The sequence below is a fragment of the Balaenoptera musculus genome, chromosome 2, assembly GCF_009873245.2.
Source record: "Balaenoptera musculus isolate JJ_BM4_2016_0621 chromosome 2, mBalMus1.pri.v3, whole genome shotgun sequence".
Classification (NCBI taxonomy): domain Eukaryota; kingdom Metazoa; phylum Chordata; class Mammalia; order Artiodactyla; family Balaenopteridae; genus Balaenoptera; species Balaenoptera musculus.
In genome coordinates, this window is record NC_045786.1 from 113,038,676 (window position 1) to 113,059,078 (window position 20,403).

Below are 20,403 nucleotides of genomic sequence, written 5' to 3' on the forward strand. Positions count from 1 at the left end.
AACTTTGGTGTGAGTTTTAAGAGTTGTCTTCCTTATCCCAATATTTCAAATATATTTTCTTAATTTGCCTTCCATTTTATACTGAAGAATCAAAATAATGTAGAACATATTCTGTTATAAGATAAAAGTAGTGATCTATAAATGTTTTTATCCAAATGAATTCTTTCCTCCTAATCTTTAAACCACCATTTAATGAAGTGGTCACATGTGCTCCTTCTGCAGCAAACAGAAGTCATCCCTTTTAAATGTACCTATTCTTTTTTTGGTTTTGGTTTCTGTTTTTTTTTTTTTTTTTGCGCCGCACTGCACAGCATGCGGGATCCTAGTTCCCCGACCAGGGATCGAACCTGCGTTCCCCTGCATTGGAAGCACAGAGTCTTAACCACTGGCCCACCAGGGAAGTCCCTAAATGTACCTATTCTTGACCATAAAAAAGATGTGCAAATCTTTCTTAGAGAAAAATATAAATTTTTTTATTTACAACCTTTAAGGAAAGCCTAATAAAATAAATGCAGACCCCTTGGGATAGGAAGAATACAGCTGACCCTTGAACAAGACAGGTTTGAACTGCACAAATCCACTTATACATGAATTTTTTTCAATAGTAAATACTACAGCACTACACAATCCACAGTTGATTGTACCTGTGGATGCAGAAGCAGGGATATGGAAGGCCGACTATAAGTTACATGCTGATTTTCAACTGTGTGGAGGGTTGGTGCCCCTAACACCCATGCCGTTCTAGGGTCAACTGTAGACATACTACAGATGTCAATCTCCTTTAAATTAAACCTATGGATTCAAGGCAATACAATTTTAAAAATCCTAACAATATTATTCACAGAATTTAACAAGCTGATTCTCAAATTCATATGGAAAAGCAAAAGGCCAAAACACTAACAGATTTATATTAGCCTCCTGTGGCTGCTGTGACACATTAGAGCCACAAACTCAGTATTCGGTTCCATCTCCACATCTCCGTCTCCTCTGTGTCCGTCTACAAGTCAGTTTATTCTGTTAGATTGGGGGGGAGTGGGTGGTATACACTTCAAAGATGACATGTTGTTGTGCTCACCAGACAAAAGTTTTTAAAAAGTTAGATTTTATATAAGGGTCATGAAGATTTCTTTCAGTAATGGTGAAGATTATCTCATAACCTCTGCCATAATGCCATAAATATTTTTCATGTAACGTCCTATTTTTTTGTTTTTCTTTGTTTTGCTGTTTCACATAGGACAGACTTTAGATTCTGAGCCAGTTTTTTTGCACAGGTCCTTCAGGTAACCCAAGGATTCTTTCTGATCAGAATACTGACTTTAAACCTTTTTTCTACCATTCTTAATTGAAAGGAAGTTACTCACAGAAGAGCAACTTTGCTCTCCTCATACCTAATATATTCATTCATGAACTACATAATATTTACTAAGCACCTTTCATATGCCAGGCACTATGCTGAGTCTAGGGATATGAAGTTGAAGAGACACACTTCTACTCTCCGGAAGGCTGTAAGATACAGGCATGCAAATAAGTAATTACACTGTAATAAATAACCAAATTACTAGAAGTAAGTAAGAAAAGTCCCTATGCCTACCAGATGATAGAGAAGACTTCACCAAAGCTCTACAGATTTTCCCCTGAGACTGAAGGAAGAGTAAAGGCTTTCAGTTATAAGTATGATTTTCTTCCCCTGCTTTTTCTTTAATACAATTGCCATCTTACATAATATACTATTAGGTGCCTTCTTAGTAGCATCTGATCTACTTTCTCATTGCACCAGCGGGCTTCCTAGAATAGAATTCTTATTACCACTCACATTCATGTAATACTGCTCTTACGTGAAGTATAGCTAACTCATGGTTGGTCCATAATTAATGGGTAGTGGTATTTTCTAAAAATGGATTAATGCACACATCCAAACCATATTAAGTTTTCAATTTAGAGTTCATACAAAGTCTACTTCCTTTCTATAGTAGTTATCACTCCAGACTGCAGTTTTGAAATCCAATAAGTGGGATTATTATTTTGTTGTTGATGCTTCGTTCTTTCTTCCTCCTTCCTTCCTCCCTCTTATTCTTTCTTTCTTAATAAGAAGGTTAAAAGAAATGGGTTATTAATGACGGTACAGTAAATAACATTAGCAAAAGCACAGGCATCACAGAAAGTGATGTCTCATTCAATATTACTGAAATGTAAAATACCAGAGAGGGGTAACAAGAGGTTGAAGAAGATAATGTGACTAAGATAAATTTTTCTTTTTCTACCACATTGTCAAAGATGAAAGTTTCATGTCTTAGTAACCTCGAAGATGGTGGTGCCATTTACACAAATAGAAAAAAAAGAAAGAATGAAAACAATTTAGATTGTGTAGACATTTGATCTTAGAAAGAATAGATCTAACAAACATACTAATCACCTATTTTTCTATTTTCTCCAAAATCTATTTCTACTGCATGATCCTTCTAAAAGAAGACACATTAAATAATATATGAACATACATATATATACAAATTGTGATTGAATTTAGAATCCAGAAAAAACAATGTTTTAACTAAAAAAAAAAAAAAAAAAAAAAGAAAGAAAGAAAGAAAAAAGTATGCTTTCAGAATTTTCTAGGACACTGAAAACTTGTAACCCAACATGTTTCTCTTTTCACTTTGGCTGCCAGGAAATCTAAGAACCAAATTCAATGCCTTATAGCTATAATCAGCTCATCTCTGGAACCTGATAATGTTACCTTTAAGTAATGGCTCTTCGGTTGCTTGTTTTATCACTAATTGTTCTATTCCACATTTTATTCAGTCCTATAAGCCATGTAAAATTCTTTGGATGCAATAAAATCCTTAATGAAAGAAATGTTAATGCAAAAATGGCTTACAATATTTTGAAACAGCTTGTTTTACTAAGCAAATTAATCAGCAATATTGTTTATGCAAATAATCTGCTCAGTAAATCACTTCTTCATACACAAAGATAAAACATTTCAATGAAGTCAAATTAATTTTTTAAATCAGTAAGAGTCAAATTAAAGAATATAAAGAGTTTATACAAATTAAAGAATGTAAAGAGTCTAATGACATGTATATAGGATAACTTGCTAACTCTGCACATCAAATCCTAAGAACATATTCAAATATCAAGTTAGTTTATTCTTATAGGCAGTTTACAGTTCACAATGACTCCTACACATTTTCAGATTTCCAGGCATATCTGTTCCAAGCTAATCTATACCACTTTCAAGTTATTTACTTAATGAACATAAACAGTACTTGTTTCTTTTATACATTACTTTTTATACCTAATGAACACTGTTTTTTATTTTTCTAAGATATTTTAATCTGATTTTCTTTCTGAAAACATTAATATATTCAGGCTGGAGAACAATTAGATATTTTTCACAGATATAGTCAATAATCAATTGATCATAAATTTCTTCTCTGAATGTAAAAAAGTAAAAAAATGGGGGCCAAGTTGCTTTGTATGAAGCCAATTTTCAGTCTCATTCATTTAAGAGAACCTCTTATTATCGGCATCTGATGTCCAGTGTCTTGAAAATTGTTGTTTATGTTTCAGGGGTTTTTTTGTTCTTTTGTTTGTCTGTTTCAAGCAGATACGAACATCAGATAAGGAAAGTCATTCCTGACATATGGCAAACAAAGGAGGTATACCTTCAGCTACTCCAGTTTAATGTCTTAAGAGTTTCCAGCCCATGGTGAGAGGAAAGGGAATCCAGGCAGAGCCAGTGGAATCCATGAGTTGAGAAAATGAGCTGATAGTGCAAGGAAACCAAGGTAATTAGAGTCCACAGGACAGAGCACCAAAGAGGAGAGAGCTGTACACAGTGAGATCCTCGAAGACTGGAGAGGGTTCTCTTTCAGTATGATCATAAATACTTGCAAGGAAACTTCCCAAGACAGGAAAAAGTACTATGCGAGAGAATATGGGAGAACAGTACCAGATGCTCACATAAGCTGGGGAACAGTGCCTGTTCCCAAGAGCGGGGCTACAAAAAATCCCTCATACCTGTGGGCACTGAATAGAATACTCAGGAAGGTATTGCCTCACAGTAGGTAATAATTATCCCTAGATGGATCCACTCAACAAACCCTAAAAGCAAAACCTGAAATGATCAAACTGTTTTCAAGTAATTTAACTGCATCCCAGTAAAAAGCTCAAGAATTTATAGGAATACAAAAATATCCAGAAGCTAAGAAGGTAAAATTCAAATATGAGACATCCAAAGGTTACTCAGCATACAAAGAAGCAAGAAAACAACCCAGGATGAGAAGAACAATCAACTGATGGAAACTGACCCAGAATAGATAGAGATGTTAGAATGAGCAGAGAGGATATTAAGTTATTTTACTTGTATTCCATATGTTCAAGAAGCTAAGAAGATATACAGACAATATAATTTTATACACACACACACACAAAATGAACTAGATAAAAACTACATCTAAGATGAAAAATAAACTAGTGTGATTAATGGCAGATTGCATGTAGCAGAAGAGACTAGTAAATTTGAAGAGTAGAAATAGGAACTACTCAAGATAAAACACAGAAGAATATAAAAAAATGAAAAGAATATCAGTTCTTTTCAGAAAGCTATGAGTCCCTCCAATATACTAATAATACTTCCTAATATATGAACCTGATATTAATATTCAATATACTAATAAATGAAATAAATAAAAGAATAAATAAGTAAAAGTACGGAGGGGAGAAATAACTGGCGGAAAATGGCCAAAAATTTTCCAAACTTTATGAAAACTCTAAACCCACACATCTAAGAATCTTGAGGAACCCCATGGCAAGAAATATTGAGAAAACTGCACCATGGCACATCATAATCAAATTGCTCAAAACCAGTGATGAAGAGAAAATCTTAAAAGCAGCCAGAAAAAAAGAAAAAAGAAAAAAATATATATATATACAGAGTAAGATAAAGATGACAGGGCCCAGGGCCCCAGCGCCCAGGCCATGGCGGTGGCAGCAGCAGCGGCAGGAGCTGCTGTCTGAGCAGCGGCTGCGGACCGAGCGAACTCGGCCGGGGAGCCCGGGCCCCAGGAGAGGCGCTGCGGCGGCGGGAGCGCAGACGGCTGGAGGCTGTCTACCTCTCCTCCTCCCCGGCGGTGGAGCCCTCGTGGGGGGGGGGGGTCTGTGCCCGGTCACCATGACGACGCTGGCGAATGCCCAGAATGCCAGCAAAAGGTGGGAACTGAGTCTGTATGAGCTCCACCGGACCCCTCAGATGTGCCAGAGAGGTAGAGCAAGTATTACTATCTTCATTTGAAAGACAGTAAACAGGCTGAAATTACCTTCCCCGTTCCTCAGTTCAGCATGATAGGTAAGTGCATGTAAGACTCACCTTCGGAGTTTATTAAAAAATGGAATTCCCGGGCTTCCCTGGTGGCGCAGTGGTTGAGAATCTGCCTGCCGATGCAGGGGACAGGGGTTCGAGCCCTGGTCTGGGAAGATCCCACATGCCGCAGAGCAACTGGGCCCGTGAGCCACAATTACTGAGCCTGCGCGTCTGGAGCCTGTGCTCCGCAACAAGAGAGGCCGCGATAGTGAGAGGCCCGCGCACCGTGATGAAGAGTGGCCCCCACCTGCCACAACTAGAGAAAGCCCTCGCAGAGAAACGAAGTCCCAACACAGCCATAAATAAAATAAATAAATTAATTTAAAAAAAAAAAAAAATGGAATTCCCGCTGGCCCCTACCTGTAACATTGTGATACAGTAATGGGATGGGACCCTAGAATCTGCATTTTTAACATGCATCCTAGGGGATTGTTATATAGGTAGTACCAGGACTGTACTGTAAGAAATTCTGTTGACCAAGTAAGTGTTCCACAGATGGAAAATCTGTGCCATGCCCATCCCCAGGCCTATCACCAAACCTTAGATCCTCCTATTCCAAAGCTCCTACTCTAAGAATTCCCAATTTCCTCAAGTGGCCAACGTGAGGTACCCAGATTGTGACATCTCACTGTATTTCTCAAGACTCCAATTTCATGGACCACTTGTTTCTAAAACCCCTTTCCCCCAAACCAACCCACCGCCTTTCCACTCATCGACACCTCCAGGAAGCCATCATGGATGGCACAGAGACTGCAGTTTCCCCTCGGTCGCTGCATTCAGAGGTCATGTGCCCCATCTGCCTGGACACGCTGAAGAATACGATGACAACCAAGGAGTGCCTCCACCGATTCTGCTCTGATAGCACTGTCACGGCCCTGCACAGCAGGAACAAAGAGTGCCCTACCTGCCGAAAGAAGCTGGTATCCAAGCGGTCTCTGCAGCCAGACCCCAACTTCGATGCTCTGATCTCTAAGATCTACCCCAGCGGGGAGGAATATGAGGCCCACCAAGACAGGGTGCTCATCCACCTCAGCCGCCTGTACAACCAGCAGGTGCTGAGCTCCAGCACTGAGGAGGGGCTGTGCATGCAGGCCATGCACAGGGCCCAGCGTGTGAGACGGCCGATGCCTGGGTCAGATCAGACCACAACGATGAGTTGGGGGGAAGGAGAGCCGGGGGAGGGAGAGGGGAATGGAGAGGACGTGAGCTCAGACTCCGCCCCTGACTCTGCCCCAGGCCCTGCTCCCAAGCGACCCCGTAGAGGGGGCGCCGGGGGAGCAGTGTAGGGACAGGGGGAGGTGGCACTGGTGGGGTGGGTGCAAGTGCCGGTTCTGAAGACTCTGGTGACTGGGGAGGGACCCTGGGAGGGGGAACCCTGCCCCCCCCAAGCCCTCCCGGGGCTCCCAGTCCCCCAGAGCCAGGTGGCGAAATTGAGCTCGTGTTCCGGCCCCACCCCCTGCTCGTGGAGAAGGGAGAATACTGCCAGACTAGGTGTGTGAAGACAACTGGGAATGCCACAGTGGACCATCTCTCCAAGTACTTGGCCCTGCGCACTGCCCTCGAACAGAGGCAGCAGCAAGAGGCAGGGGAGCCAGGAGGGCCTGGAGGGGGTGCCTCTGACGCCGGAGAACCTGATGGGGGAGGCGGGGAGGGTAGGGGTGCCGGAGGAGGTGACGGCCCTGAGGAGCCTGCCTTGCCCAGTCTGGAGGGTGTCAGTGAAAAGCAGTATACCATCTACATCGCCCCCCGGGGTGGAGCTTTCACGAAACTGAATGGCTTGCTGACCCTGGAGCACATGAATGAGAAGTTCTGGAAAGTGTCCCGACCACTGGAGCTCTGCTACGCCCTCACCAAGGATCCAAAGTGACCCCGCAAGGGGACAGCCAGAGGATGGGGACCATGGGGTGTCCCTGAGTCCTGGCCCACCACCCAGCTTCTTTGTCCCCCAGAGCCCCTGAGCCTGGCCAGCCAGCAAGAGGACACAAATGAGGATAAGTGGCTTTTATACAAAGTATCTATATCAGATTCTTCTATATTGTACAGAGTGGGGCCTGCACCCCCATCTACTGCCTCTTCTGTTGCCCCCAACCTCCCATCCATGCAAGATGTTGGGAAGGGTGAAGAGCCCTTCCCTTCATGCCCTTCTACCAACAACAACAAATTTGCTTTTTTCCTCTTTGGGGGAAAAAAAAAAAAAAAAAAAGATGACAGCAGACTTCTTATCAGAAACAATGCAAGCAAAAAGACAGTGGAGTAAAATCTTTAAAGGACAAAGGAAAAAAGCCATCAACCAAGAATTCTAATAATAGCAAAACATCTTTCAAAAAAGAAGGAAAAATAAAGACTTTTTAACATAAACAAAAGCATAGCGAATCCATCACCAGCAGACCATCATTACAAAAGAAATGTTAAAGGAAATCCTTCCAACAAAAACAAAATGATGCTGGCTGGCTGGAAATATCTATCTCTGCAAAGGAATGAAGAGCACTGGAAATGGTACCACATGGGTAAATGTATATCTTTTTCCTCATTATTTAAAAGTATCTAAAAGATAACTGCTTGCTTAGACAAAACAAACTATTATAGGGTTTACAACATGTATCAATATAAGTAAATGTATGATCAAAAAAGTATAAAGGCTGGGAAGAGAAATGAAAGCACACTCTGTAAAGTTCTTACACAACATGAGAAGTGGTAGAATATCACTTAATAGTAAGTAGACTCTGGGAAGTTGAAGATATATAAATCATACTATAAATCATATAGCAACAACTAAAATAATAAAAGATTATAGCTAATAAGACAAAGAAATTTTTTAAAAATCATAAATTTATTCAACTAACATAAAAAAAGGGAAAAAAGAAAACTAAGAAAAGATAAGCCAAATAGAAAACAGCAAGATAATAGACACAAACTTAAATCAAACTCAAACAAATCAATAATAACTTTAAATGTATGTCATCCAGATCTAAATGGCAAGTTATTGGTCTGAATCTGAAAAGAACAATTACAAGTAACAAGACTAAATCAGTAATCCAAAACCTCCTAACAAAGAAATGTCCAGAACCAGATGGCTTCACTGGTGAATTCTGCCAAACATTTAAAGAATTCATACCAATCCTTCTCAAACTCTTTTCCATATAATGGAAACAGAGGGAATACTTCCAAACTCATTTTGCAAAGCTAGCATTACCCTGATAACATAACCAGACAAAATCACTACAAAGAAAGAAAAAAAAAAGAAAAGAACATTACAGGCCAATATACCTGAAAAACATAGATCCTCAACAAAACATTGGCAAACCAAACGCAATAATATATTAAAAGGATCATAACCATGATTAAGCGGGATTTATTCCAGGCATGCGAGAATGGTTCAAACATCACAAGTTAACCAATGTGATTCACAGATTCACAAAATGAAGGTTAAAAGTCATATGATCATCTCAACAGATACAGAAAAAGCATTTAAAAAAAACTCAACATCACATTCATAATAAATACTCTCAACAAACTGGGTATAGAGGGAATGTACTGCCACATAATAAAGGTCACATATGACAAGTCTACAGCTAACATCATATTCAGTGGTGAAAAGCTGAAAGAGCAAGATGCCCACTTTCATCACTCCTATTCAACACAGTATTGGAAGTCCTAGCCAGAGCAATTCGGCAAGAAGAGGCAAGAAGAAAAAATAAAAGCCACCCAAATCTGAAAGGACGAAGTATACCTGTTTCTATTTGCAGATGACATGATCTTATAATATAGAAAACCCTAAAGACTCCACTAGAAAACTATCAGAACTAATAAATGAATTCAGTACAATTACACAATACAAAATCAACATACAAAAATCAGTTGTGTGGAAATGTAAATTTGTGCAGTCACTATGAAAAATAGCATAAAGGTTCCTCAAAAAGTTAACAATAGAGAGACTTTCCTGGCGGTCCAGTGGTTAAGACTCCGCGCTTCCACTGCAGGGGGCATGGGTTCGATCCCTGGTCGGGGAACTAAGATCCCATGTCAGGCGGCATGGCCAAGAAATTAAAAAAAAAAAAAAATTGTTTAAAAAAAACGGGGGACTTCCCTTGTGGCGCAGTGGTTAAGAATCTGCCTGCCAATGCAGGGGACGCAGGTTCAATCCATGGTCTATGAAGATCCCACATGCCGCGGAGCAACTAAGCCCACATGACACAACTACTGAGCCTGCGCTCTAGAGCCCACAAGCCACAACTAGTGAGCCCGTGCACCACAACTACTGAAGCCCACATGCCTAGAGCCTGTGCTCTGCAACGAGAAGCCACCGCAATGAGAAGCCCATGCACCACAACGAAGAGTAGCCCCCACTCGCCACAACTAGAGAAAGCCCACGTGCAGCAACGAAGACCCAACACAGCCAAAAATAAGTAAATTAATTAATTAACTAATTTTTTTTAAAAATTAACAATAGAACTACCACATGATCCAGCAATTCCACTTCTGGGTATATACCCAAAGGAAACGAAACCACTACTTTGAAGGGATATCTGCACTCCCATGTTCACTGCAGCATTATTTACAACAGTCAAGACATGGAAACAACCTAAGTGCCTGGCAACAGATGAATGGATAAAGAAAATGTGATATATATTCGTTTGTATGGACATGTGTATGTCCATACAAAGGAATATTATTCAGTCAAAAAAAAGAGAAGAAAATCCTGTCATTTGCTACAGCATAGGTAGACTTTGAGGGCATCACGCTAAGTGAAATAAGACAGAGAAAGACAAATATTGTATGATCTCACTTATATGTGAAATTTAAAGACAGCAAACTCATAGAAACAGAGAACAGAATGGTGGTTGACGCAGGGGGTAGGGGTGGGGAAAATGGGCAAAGAGAGTGAAAAGGTATAAATTTTTAGTTATAAGATAAATAAATTCTGGGGATGTAATGAACAGCACAGTGACAAAGAACAAAAAAGTCATCCAAACATCTCAATTCAAAGGCCGAGAGTCTTAAATTAGATTAAAAATTAAGACTCAAATATATACTGCCACCAAGAAATCCACTTTATATAAAGAAACAAATAGATTAAAAAGACAGGAAAATATATACTAGTCAATGAAAGCAGAAGTCTATATATTACTATCAAAGTAGATTCCAGAGCAAAGACTATTATTACCAAGGTTAAAGATATCATTTTGTAATGCTAAAGAACTCAATTTATCAAGAGGAAATAATAACCCTAAATGTTTAGACACCTAATAACAGAGCTTCAAAATACATTAAGCAAAATCTGATAGAACTCAAAAAGAAATAGACAAACCCCCAATTACAGTCAGAAATTTCAGCCACCCCCTCAATAATTTGTAAAAACAAGGAGACAAATTCAGCAAGGATATAGGAGACCTGAACAATACTATCAAACAACTTATCCTAACTGACATTTTTCAAACACTCAACCCACCAACAGCAGAATATATACTGTTTTCAAGTGAATATGGAACATCCATCAAGTTAAAACATATTCCTGACTGTCAAATTTTGATAAATTTTAAAGAATTCAAGTCATAAAACATATGTTTTCTGACTATAATGAAATCAAATTAGAAATCAATAACAGAAAGATATCAGGATAATCCACCAATATTTGAAGCTAAAAAACACACTTGTAAATAACCCATGGATCAAAGAAGAAATCAAAAGGGAAGTTAGAATGCATTCTGGACCTAGCTGTAAATGAAAATACAAAATACCATAATTTGTGGGATGCTGTTTAGGGGAAAATTTATATCACCAAATGCCTACATTAGAAAGAAAAAAGGTCTCAAATCAATAACCTCAGTTTACACTTTAAGAACCTAGAAAAAGAGCAAATTAAACTAAAACTAAGTAGAAAAAGGGAATAATAAAGACCAAAGCAGAAATCAATGAAATAAAAACAGAAAAACAGAGAAAAATCAATGAAGCCACAAACTGGTCCTTCTAGACGATCAATAAAAGAGATAAGCCTCCAGCCAGAGTCATCAGGAAAGAAAGACAAATTAGGAATAAGAGGGGTGACATCATCACAGATTCTATAGATATCAAAGGACAATAACGGAGCATTATGAACAACTTTATACCTATAAATTTGACAACTTATATGAAATAGGAAAATCCCTTGAAAGATACAAACTACCAATGTTCTTTCAAGAAGAAACAGATAACCTGAACAGCCCTCTATTAAAATAGTTAAAAACCTTCCCTCAAAGAAAACTCCATATCTAGATGGCTTCATTGGTGAATTCAAACAAACATTTAAGGAAAAAAAATGATAACAATTTTACATGAACAATTCCAGAAAACTGAAAAGAAAGGAATGCTTCTCAATTAATACTGTGAGGCTAACATTACCTGTTATAAAAAAGCAAAAACATTACAAGAAAAGTATAGACCAATATCCCTCACAAACATAATTACAAAATTACAAACATTTTAGAGTATCAAATCCAACAATATATAAAAATGACAAGATATCACAATCAAGTTAGGTTTGCAGAGGACTGCAGAGTTGATTTAACACTTGAAAATCCATGATTATAATTTATCACATTAACAGAATGAAAAAAAATTTTAAAACCTGTTAATCTCAATAGAAACAGAAAAAGCATTTGACATATCTAATATCTATTCTTGATGAAAACTCTCAGCAAACTAGAAAAAGAATAAAACTTTCTCAACATGACAAAGGGCATCTATAAAAAACCTACAATTAACATCATATTGTATGGTAAAAAACTGATCACTTTACCCTTAAGATCAAGAAAAAGACAAGGATGTCCACTCTCACCACTTCTATTCTACACTGTGCTAGAGATTCCAATAAGTTCAAGACAAGAAAAAGATATAAAGGCATCCAGGTTAAAAAGAAGCAAGACCATCTTTATTCACAGACAATGAGATCATGCATGTAAAAAAAAAAAATCCCATGAAATCTATAAAATACTAATAGAACTAATAAGTGAGTTTAGCAAGGTTTCATGATACAAGCTCAATATACGAAAATCAACTGCATTTCCTTTTACTAGCGATCAGAAATAGTCATGAAGGGGCTTCCCCGGTGGTGCAGTGGTTAAGAGTCCGCCTGCCAGTGCAGGGGACACGGGTTCAATCCCTGGTCTGGGAAGATCCCACATGCCGCAGAGCAATTAAGCCCATGTGCCACAACTACTGAGCCTGAGTTCTAGAGCCCGCAAGCCACAACTACTGAGCCCATGCGTCTAGAGCCCATGCTCGGCAACAAGAGAGGCCACCTCAATGAGAGGCCCACGTACCGCAACAAAGAGTGGCCCCCACTCACCACAACTAGAGAAAAGCCCGTGCGCAGCAACGAAAACCCAACGCAGACAAAAATAAATAAAATAATTTTTTTTTTAAAAATGGTTATGAAGATATCATTTACAACGGTATCAAAAGTAGAAAATATTTAGGGATAAGTGACAAAAGATGTCTAAGACCTGTAGATTAAAAAGTATAAAACGCTGCTAGAGAAATTAAAGAAGCCCTATATAAAATCAAGAAACATACCTTGTTCATGAGTCAGAGAATTCAATATTGTCAATTTTTCCCAAAGTGACCTACAAATTCATCACAATCCCGATCAAAACCCCAGCAAGAATTTGTTTGTTTATTTATTTTTAAGAAATTGACAAGCTAATCTTAAAACTCATATGGGAAGGTAAAGGATCTGGCATAGCTCCCTCCCCCCGCTCAAAGAAAACACAAACCTTTGAAAAAGAAGAACAAAGTTGGAGGGACAACACCATCTAATTTCAAGATGTATTATCAAGTTATGGTAACAACAACAAAAAAAACCACTGTGGTACAGGCATCAACACAAACAAATAGATCACCAGAACAAAACAGAGTCCCAAAATAGATCCATACATATATAGACAACTGAGTTTTGGAAAAAGTACAAAGGCAATTCAGTGGAGAAAGGGCAGTCGTTTTCAACAAATGGTGCTGGAAAATTTGGATATCCATATGCAAAAAAATAAACTTCAATCCATACCTCAAACCATATTTGCAGAGTTAACTCAGGATGGATCACAGACCTAAATATAGATCCTAAAATTTTAAAACTCTAGAAGAAAACATAGGAGAAAATTTTTGTGACCTTGACTTTGGGCAAAGATTTCAGATACAACACCAAAAGCATGAACCATAAAAGAAAAACGTGACATATTGACTTTATCAAAATTAAGAATTCCTACTCCTTCTACGAAAATAAGAGAATTAAAAGACATCCAAAGACTGGGGAAAAAAAAAATCTTTGCCAATCATGTATCTGATAAAGTACTTGTATCCAGAATATATACAGAATTTTCAAAACTAAATAAGAAAGCAAACAACTCAATTTAAAAATAGGTGAAAGATTAGAACTTGATTTCAGCAAAGAAGTTATACAATGGCAAATTAAGCACATGAAAAGAAGGTCAATGTTATTAGATATCAGGGAAACACTAATTATATCCACTACATAACTTATTATAGTGGCTGACAAGAAAAAGAAATACCATACCAAGTGGTGTTGGTGCATTTGTGGAGGAACTAGAACTCTCACATACTGCTTGTAAGGATGTAAAATGGTAAAAAAACAAAAAACAGTATATCAGCTTCTAAAAAGAAACACACAACTGCCATAGGATCCATCCATGCCATTCCTAAGTATTTATTCCAAGAGAAAAGAAAGCATATGTCTATATAACAGGTACATCTCACAGCAGTTTTATATGGAATAGTCCAAAACTGAAAACCCACATGTCCATCAACATGTGAATGGGATAATCAAATTATAGCATATCCATACAATGAAATATTACTCAGCAATAAGAGCAAAGTACTATAGATATGCCACCACAAAACAAATACAGAGGAATTTCAAAGTATGCTGAGTAGAAAAACCAATCAAAAAAGAGTAAATACTGTTAATTCCATATATATAAAAAATACAAACTAACGTAGAGGAGAGCAGATCAGTGGTTGCCCAGGGAAGGGGTAGGATGGCAGGCAAGTAAGGATGAGAGGAAGGGATTACAAAGGGGCAAAAGGAAACTTTGAGAGGTCACAGATATATTTATTTTCTTGATTGTCTATGTTCCTTATCTTGATTGTCATGATGGCTTCACAAGGTATATGTATGTCAAAACTATGTATATGTATAGGTATATGTATGTACTCAATTACCCCATTGTTCATAGCAGCATTATTTATAATTGCCAAAACATGGAAACAACCTAAGTGTCCATCAATGGATGAATGGATAAAGAAGATATGGTGTATAAACACAATGGAATGCTACTTAGCCATAAAAAAGAATAAAATTTTGCCATTTGTAGCAACCTGGGTGGACTTGGAGGGTATTACGCTAAGTGAAATAAGTCAGAGAAAGACAAATACTGTATGATATCACTTATATGTGGAATCTAAAAAATACAACAAAACAGTGAATATAACAAAAAAAGCAGACTCACAGATATAGAGAACTAGTAGTCACCAGTGGGGAGAGGGAAGGGGGGAGGCGCAATATAGGGGTAGGGGATTAAGAGGTACAAACTACTATGCATAAAATAAGCTAAAAGCATATATTGTACAACATGGAGAATATAGCCAATATTTTATAACTATAAATGGAGTATAACCTTTAAAAATTGTGAATCACTGTATTGTACACCTGTAACTTATATAATACTGTACATCACCTGTACTTCAATTTTTGAAAAAGCATTCAATTATATGCTTTAAATATGTGTGATTTATTTTCTGTCAATTATACCTCAATAAAGCTACTAAAAAGAATGATCCAACAATAATCAATATATTTATTAGCTAAATAAGCGCTTATCTTTTTTTTTAAGTTGAGAAGACTGAACTGTTACCTTGCCATACCAGAAAATTATCAATAACATTTAGTCAATATCCACTTTATGCCAAGAATTATGTTAGCCACTTAGTTAGATACTAAGTTACCTGCTAACTTACTATAATTTTCTTAAGGCCATTAATTGTAAAAAAAACCGAAAAACAAAGGGGGCAGGGGGAGAGGACAACATGAAACTTTAGCAACTAGACAAGGCCTTATTTCTATTTTTTAATAATTCTAACTTCCAGTTCCTAAAAATCAAACACACAGCAATATCAATAAACACAGTAGATTTAAATCTAAATCCTCCAAGTTCTATAAATTCAGCTGCAATTGTCCTTTAGTGGGAACACATGCCAGGACAAAGGCTTACACCAGATGTTTAAATTATGTTCTCATATATTGGGATGCACTGAATTCTATAAATACCCTGAGTGAATGGCAGTTCGATTTAAAGGTTAAAAATACAGTTTAGATGGGACCAAACAAAAATAAAAATCCTGGGTAACTGGCGATGCCCCATTATTCTGCGAACTAGTTTCCTCACAGTGTTTACTTTATGTAAAACCTGCACTTAACTTGCAAAAAGGATCTGAAGTGGCTCTCCCATCTGCAAAATGGGAGACCTCTAAGACACCTTTCAGTCTTTGCCATTCTACTCTCTCCCACTCATTTTCTTAGGAACCACATTAATCATATTTCAAACAAAGTAACTGTAACCACTTAAAGATACAGAATATTTTATTCAATTAATTAATATGTTAGAACCAAGTGCAGGATTTGGAGGTCCATCTGTTTTTGTTCTACATTTTGACAAGGTTTACCTCAGCACCATTTACATCTGAAGCTAGAATATTGTTGTGAGGGATTATCCTGTGCGTTTCAAGATGTTTAGCAGCATACCTGCTACCCACTAGATGCCAGTAGCACCTCTCTCCAACTGTGACAACTGAAAGTGTCTCCAGACATTCTCACTGTCCCCACGGGAGCAAAACTGTCCCTGGTTGAGAATTACTGTTCTAAAATGAGTGCAGTAATCTCTCTGTATGGACCTCCTCCACTCACGGGGCAGGGAGTCTGAAAGCACAAAGTCCTCCATTTGAAGGTTCTTAAGGATATTTTAAATGTTTATGTACAGTATATGCTCCATTTAAAAATAAATAAAATAAATTTCTAAAAAGCAAAGGGTTTTTTTTTGTAAAAAAAACTGTTTTGTTTTCAAACTGAGAAAGCTAGGCACTAAAAAATATCTGATATGTATGACCTCTTAATTTAGACCACGTCTCCAGGGTGGAAAAAAAACTTCTATGCCAAAGAAGTATATATGAACCATTTCTTAACCATTCCATAACTAAAGAACTGTGGCAGTTAATTTAGGAAATGTCAATACTCTATTGGAACTCAACTTTATAGCTCTGCCATTACCCAGCCTACAGTTTGTCCCAAGTAGGTATCAAATTCCATTAAGTCTTCAATTTCAAACTGCCATTATCTGTGATAAATCTCCTACATCCACACATTAACTTTCCCTGTCTCAGTCTCCTAGCCAAATTTTTCTTCAACAGCTTAACTCTCAAGTAGAATTTAAATAAAAAGATGACAATCTCAACTATATTTAGAAGATTTATATTTTCTTGAAAAAATCTTTTTACATTGCTAAACTGGATTTAACTGCTTTCTTACTATTCCACAGGAATAAACACAATTTACTTGTGATATAGATTTGCTGCCATCAAGGTAGAAAGAGTAAAAATCAAACTGGAGACATGAAATCTGGGTTCCAGTTCTGGCTCTGCCTCCTAGTAGCTGGATGACCACTTAACATTCCCGAACTTCAGCTTTCTCATTTGTAAAAAATGGAGGATAATAATTTAACTAACTCTAGAGTTATTGTGAGGATTAATTATAATTTATGTGAAGTCATTCTGTAAACAGTAAAGTACCATACAAATGTTAGGTATTGGTGTTGTCCTGTTGGTATGAGTAAACCATATAGTAGAGAAACATGCACCTAAAATAAAAGACTTATGTCACTGAATAAACGTCATTTTTCGAAACGAACATTCTTTAGGAAGAGAGCCTGAGATGATAAACTCTGAACTAGGATTCAAGCATCTGGGTTCTAAACTCAGTTCTGCCATTAACTCTCTGCATCAACAAAGGCAAACTAACTTTCCTCTTCACCTCAAATTTCATCTAAAAAGAGCCAAGTATTGGACCAGTTGTTCCTTAAGTATTATTACAGCCCTTACCAGCCCGAGAAATGACCAAGCGTCCAAAAAATTCCTTTAACACCATATCCACAAGTCAAGAGCAGTTTGGTCGGCCAGCAAAACAGAGGGCAACAGACGGTAAGAAAATTTTAATTAAAAATAGAATTCTATATAATTCTCGAAAAGCAAAGGAAGCTATAAACTACCTTGTTTTCTATAATTAATAATAGTTGCACCTTTAAATGATAGTAATTATGAACAAGGTGCATTAACAAGGGCGGGTCTCTTTCCCACAAGCTTTTTGGGAACCACCCATTTCCCAAAGAGGTATAACTGCTTCCTCTTTGCTCTCCTTAGCCAAGAAATTTGAAAGATTAAGGCTTATATTGTCTGAGAGATTTTTTTTTTTTCATTTCACTTGGGTGGGGATGGCGGTAGTCATCTGACAAACATATCCTATAAACACCATTATCCGCAACACCAAGTCTCCCTAAAGTCTAAAAATAATCTAAGTCTTTAGAGTAATAAGTTTTTAAAAAAGAGTTCGGGTTATTAACTCAAAATGAGAAAACCCCGTGTTAGTGGGACTAGTGTTTGCCAACTGCCAAGGGTTCCCTTCCCCAAATTATCCGCCCTCCCGCGTCTCTGCAGAGGCGACGCCTCGCCCTCTACTCCCGCATCAAGCCAGGGCGGAGGGACAGTCCCCAGGGGCTCCCAGGAGAGGGAAGGCCGGACAACCCAGGCCTCCGGGCGCCACCACCCCTCGCCCCTCACCGATGACAATGCGCAGGTGCTTGAGGCGGGTCAGCGCGTCCTTCTTGGTGTCCAGCACCTTCTGGGTAGACTTCTTCACGTCTCCGTGCGGCTTCTTGGAGAACATCCTGCCTCCGCTACGGCCGACTCCGGCCCCCTCCCGGCCCGGTCCCGGCGGCGGAAAGTGGAGGGAATGGGCGGGCAGGAGACTAGCGTGAGCGGCTCATTCACTCCCCAGCCTTGCGGGCCCCGGCGCGGCTGACTCCTTCCAGATCCAGGCCAGGGCCGCCACCTCCACCCGCCTCGCGCGGCGGCTGCAAAGCACCTTCGGCTCCGGCTCCAATATGGCGGCTCCCCTCTCCCAGCCCTGCACGGAGCAAAGGAGACCCGGGCGGGTCGACCGCCTTCGCCGCCGCCGCGGCCGCCGCTCGCCGCCACAGGCCGGGGCCCGGTACCCAGGACCCGGAGCCGCGGAGGTGGGGCTCTCGGCGGCAGCAGCACCACTCCTCTCTCCCTGAGGCCCCCTTAAGGTTAAAGATTCTTTAGCAGCTTAGACTCTGTAGAGGCCGACGCGGAGACTGAGCGTGGTGATGGGGTTTCACGACTTTGCCGTCGGTGGCGAATGGTCCCCGTGGCAACCGCCTTCTGACGTCAAGGGTTCTTGACGTCATGCCAGCGTGAGATCACCCGGGACATTACTCTCCTTTGGTTTCCTGTGTAAGCAGGCAGAGGAGTCCGAGAAAGTCAGGGAAGATAATTCCTGCGTGCGCTGTTGTAAGCCTAGTGACTCCTAGACAAGCTCCCCGAGTAGTTTTTGTTTTTAAAGGTCCTCCGCCTGTCTCTGCTGTTTACTATGTAAATTAAGAAGTAACTTAAGAACATAACACCAAAACATCAAAGCAGATGTGCAATATATTTTAGGTGCTAATTCTGAAGGCTTTGGTTGTAACACCCCATCATTTCCTTAATTTGAGTTTTGTTTAAAGGATTTTTGTTTGTTTTGCAAAGTGATGATTTACAATTTACTGTAGTTTAGAGACTTGTAGGGTTATAGTACATCCTCTTGGTAAAAATTATCTTGCACAAATAAATGAATTCTCCAAAAAGCATGCCGTAACAAAGAAAAATTACAGGGAAAAGAAATCTGAATAACTTTAAGCGTTAATTTTCTTGATATGTAGAGTTCACAAATCCAGGAGAAAATTGCTAAGGTACAGGTAGAAAAGTTAGTAAGGACATGAAAAAAAAAAATCACAGAAGTCTATACTCAACTAAAATGTGAAAAATGTTCACACTCACGGATAATTTTTAAAAATCAAATTAAAACAATGTTTCTTTTTACACAAATTTTAAACAGCTTTATTGAGGTATACTTGATATACAATAAACTGCACATTTTCGAATTGTACAGTTTGGTAATTTGGACATTTGCATACACCCATGAAAACATAAGCACAATCAAAATATTGATCACGAAGGGGCCTCTTGCCCCTTTGTAATCCCTCCCTTCCATCGCCCCACCTCTGGTGCACCAGCAACCACTGATCTGCCTTCTGTCACCCGGAGTTTGCATTTTCTAGAGTTTTATAGACGTGTAAGCATACGGTATACGCTTTTTGTCTGGCTTCTTGCGCTCAGTATAGTTTAATTTTTAATAATGAAATACTTCATCAGTCAAAATAGGAAAGTTTGTTTTTAAATTAGCCATCTTACTGCTGGTAAAGGCAGCAGCAGAAACTCCTATTGCTTGCCAGAAAGAAGCACTAATTACTACAAAATTTTGCATTATGTATCAAGACACTTAAAAATATTTATATAGGGGCTTCCCTGGTGGCGCACTGGTTGAGAGTCTGCCTGCCAATACAGGGGACACGGGTTCGAGCCCTGGTCTGGGAAGATCCCACATGCCGCGGAGCAACTAGGCCCGTGAGCCACAATTACTGAGCCTGCGCGTCTGAAGCCTGTGCTCCGCAACAGGAGAGGCCGCGATAGTGAGAGGCCCGCGCATGGCGATGAAGAGTGGCCCCCATTTTCCGCAATTAGAGAAAGCCCTCGCACAGAAACGAAGACCCAACACAGCCATAAATAAATTAAATAAAATAAATAAATTAATTAAATTTTTAAAAAAATGTTTATATATATTTTGATTCATTAGTTTCACGTTTAGAACCCTACTCTAAAATAGG

The 20,403-nt window shown here is 38.9% G+C and overlaps 2 protein-coding genes across 2 annotated transcripts in view; one reads left to right on the forward strand and one right to left on the reverse strand.

Annotated features, from left to right (window-relative positions):
• Positions 1–19,368, reverse strand: part of RALGAPA1 (Ral GTPase activating protein catalytic subunit alpha 1) — a 224,228-nt gene extending 204,860 nt beyond the window's left edge. Inside the window, 1 exon segment of the mRNA XM_036842171.1 lies at positions 18,239–19,368. Within this exon segment, the coding sequence (XP_036698066.1) occupies positions 18,239–18,344 (106 nt within the window). The 5' untranslated portion in view covers positions 18,345–19,368.
• LOC118889996 (E3 ubiquitin-protein ligase RING1-like) lies at positions 5,022–7,407 on the forward strand. Its single transcript, XM_036842174.1, is given in 3 exon segments — positions 5,022–5,255; positions 6,092–6,637; positions 6,640–7,407. Coding segments are annotated over 3 exon segments (1,218 nt in total). The 5' UTR covers positions 5,022–5,173; the 3' UTR covers positions 7,230–7,407.
• Positions 19,369–20,403: the final 1,035 nt, after the last annotated feature.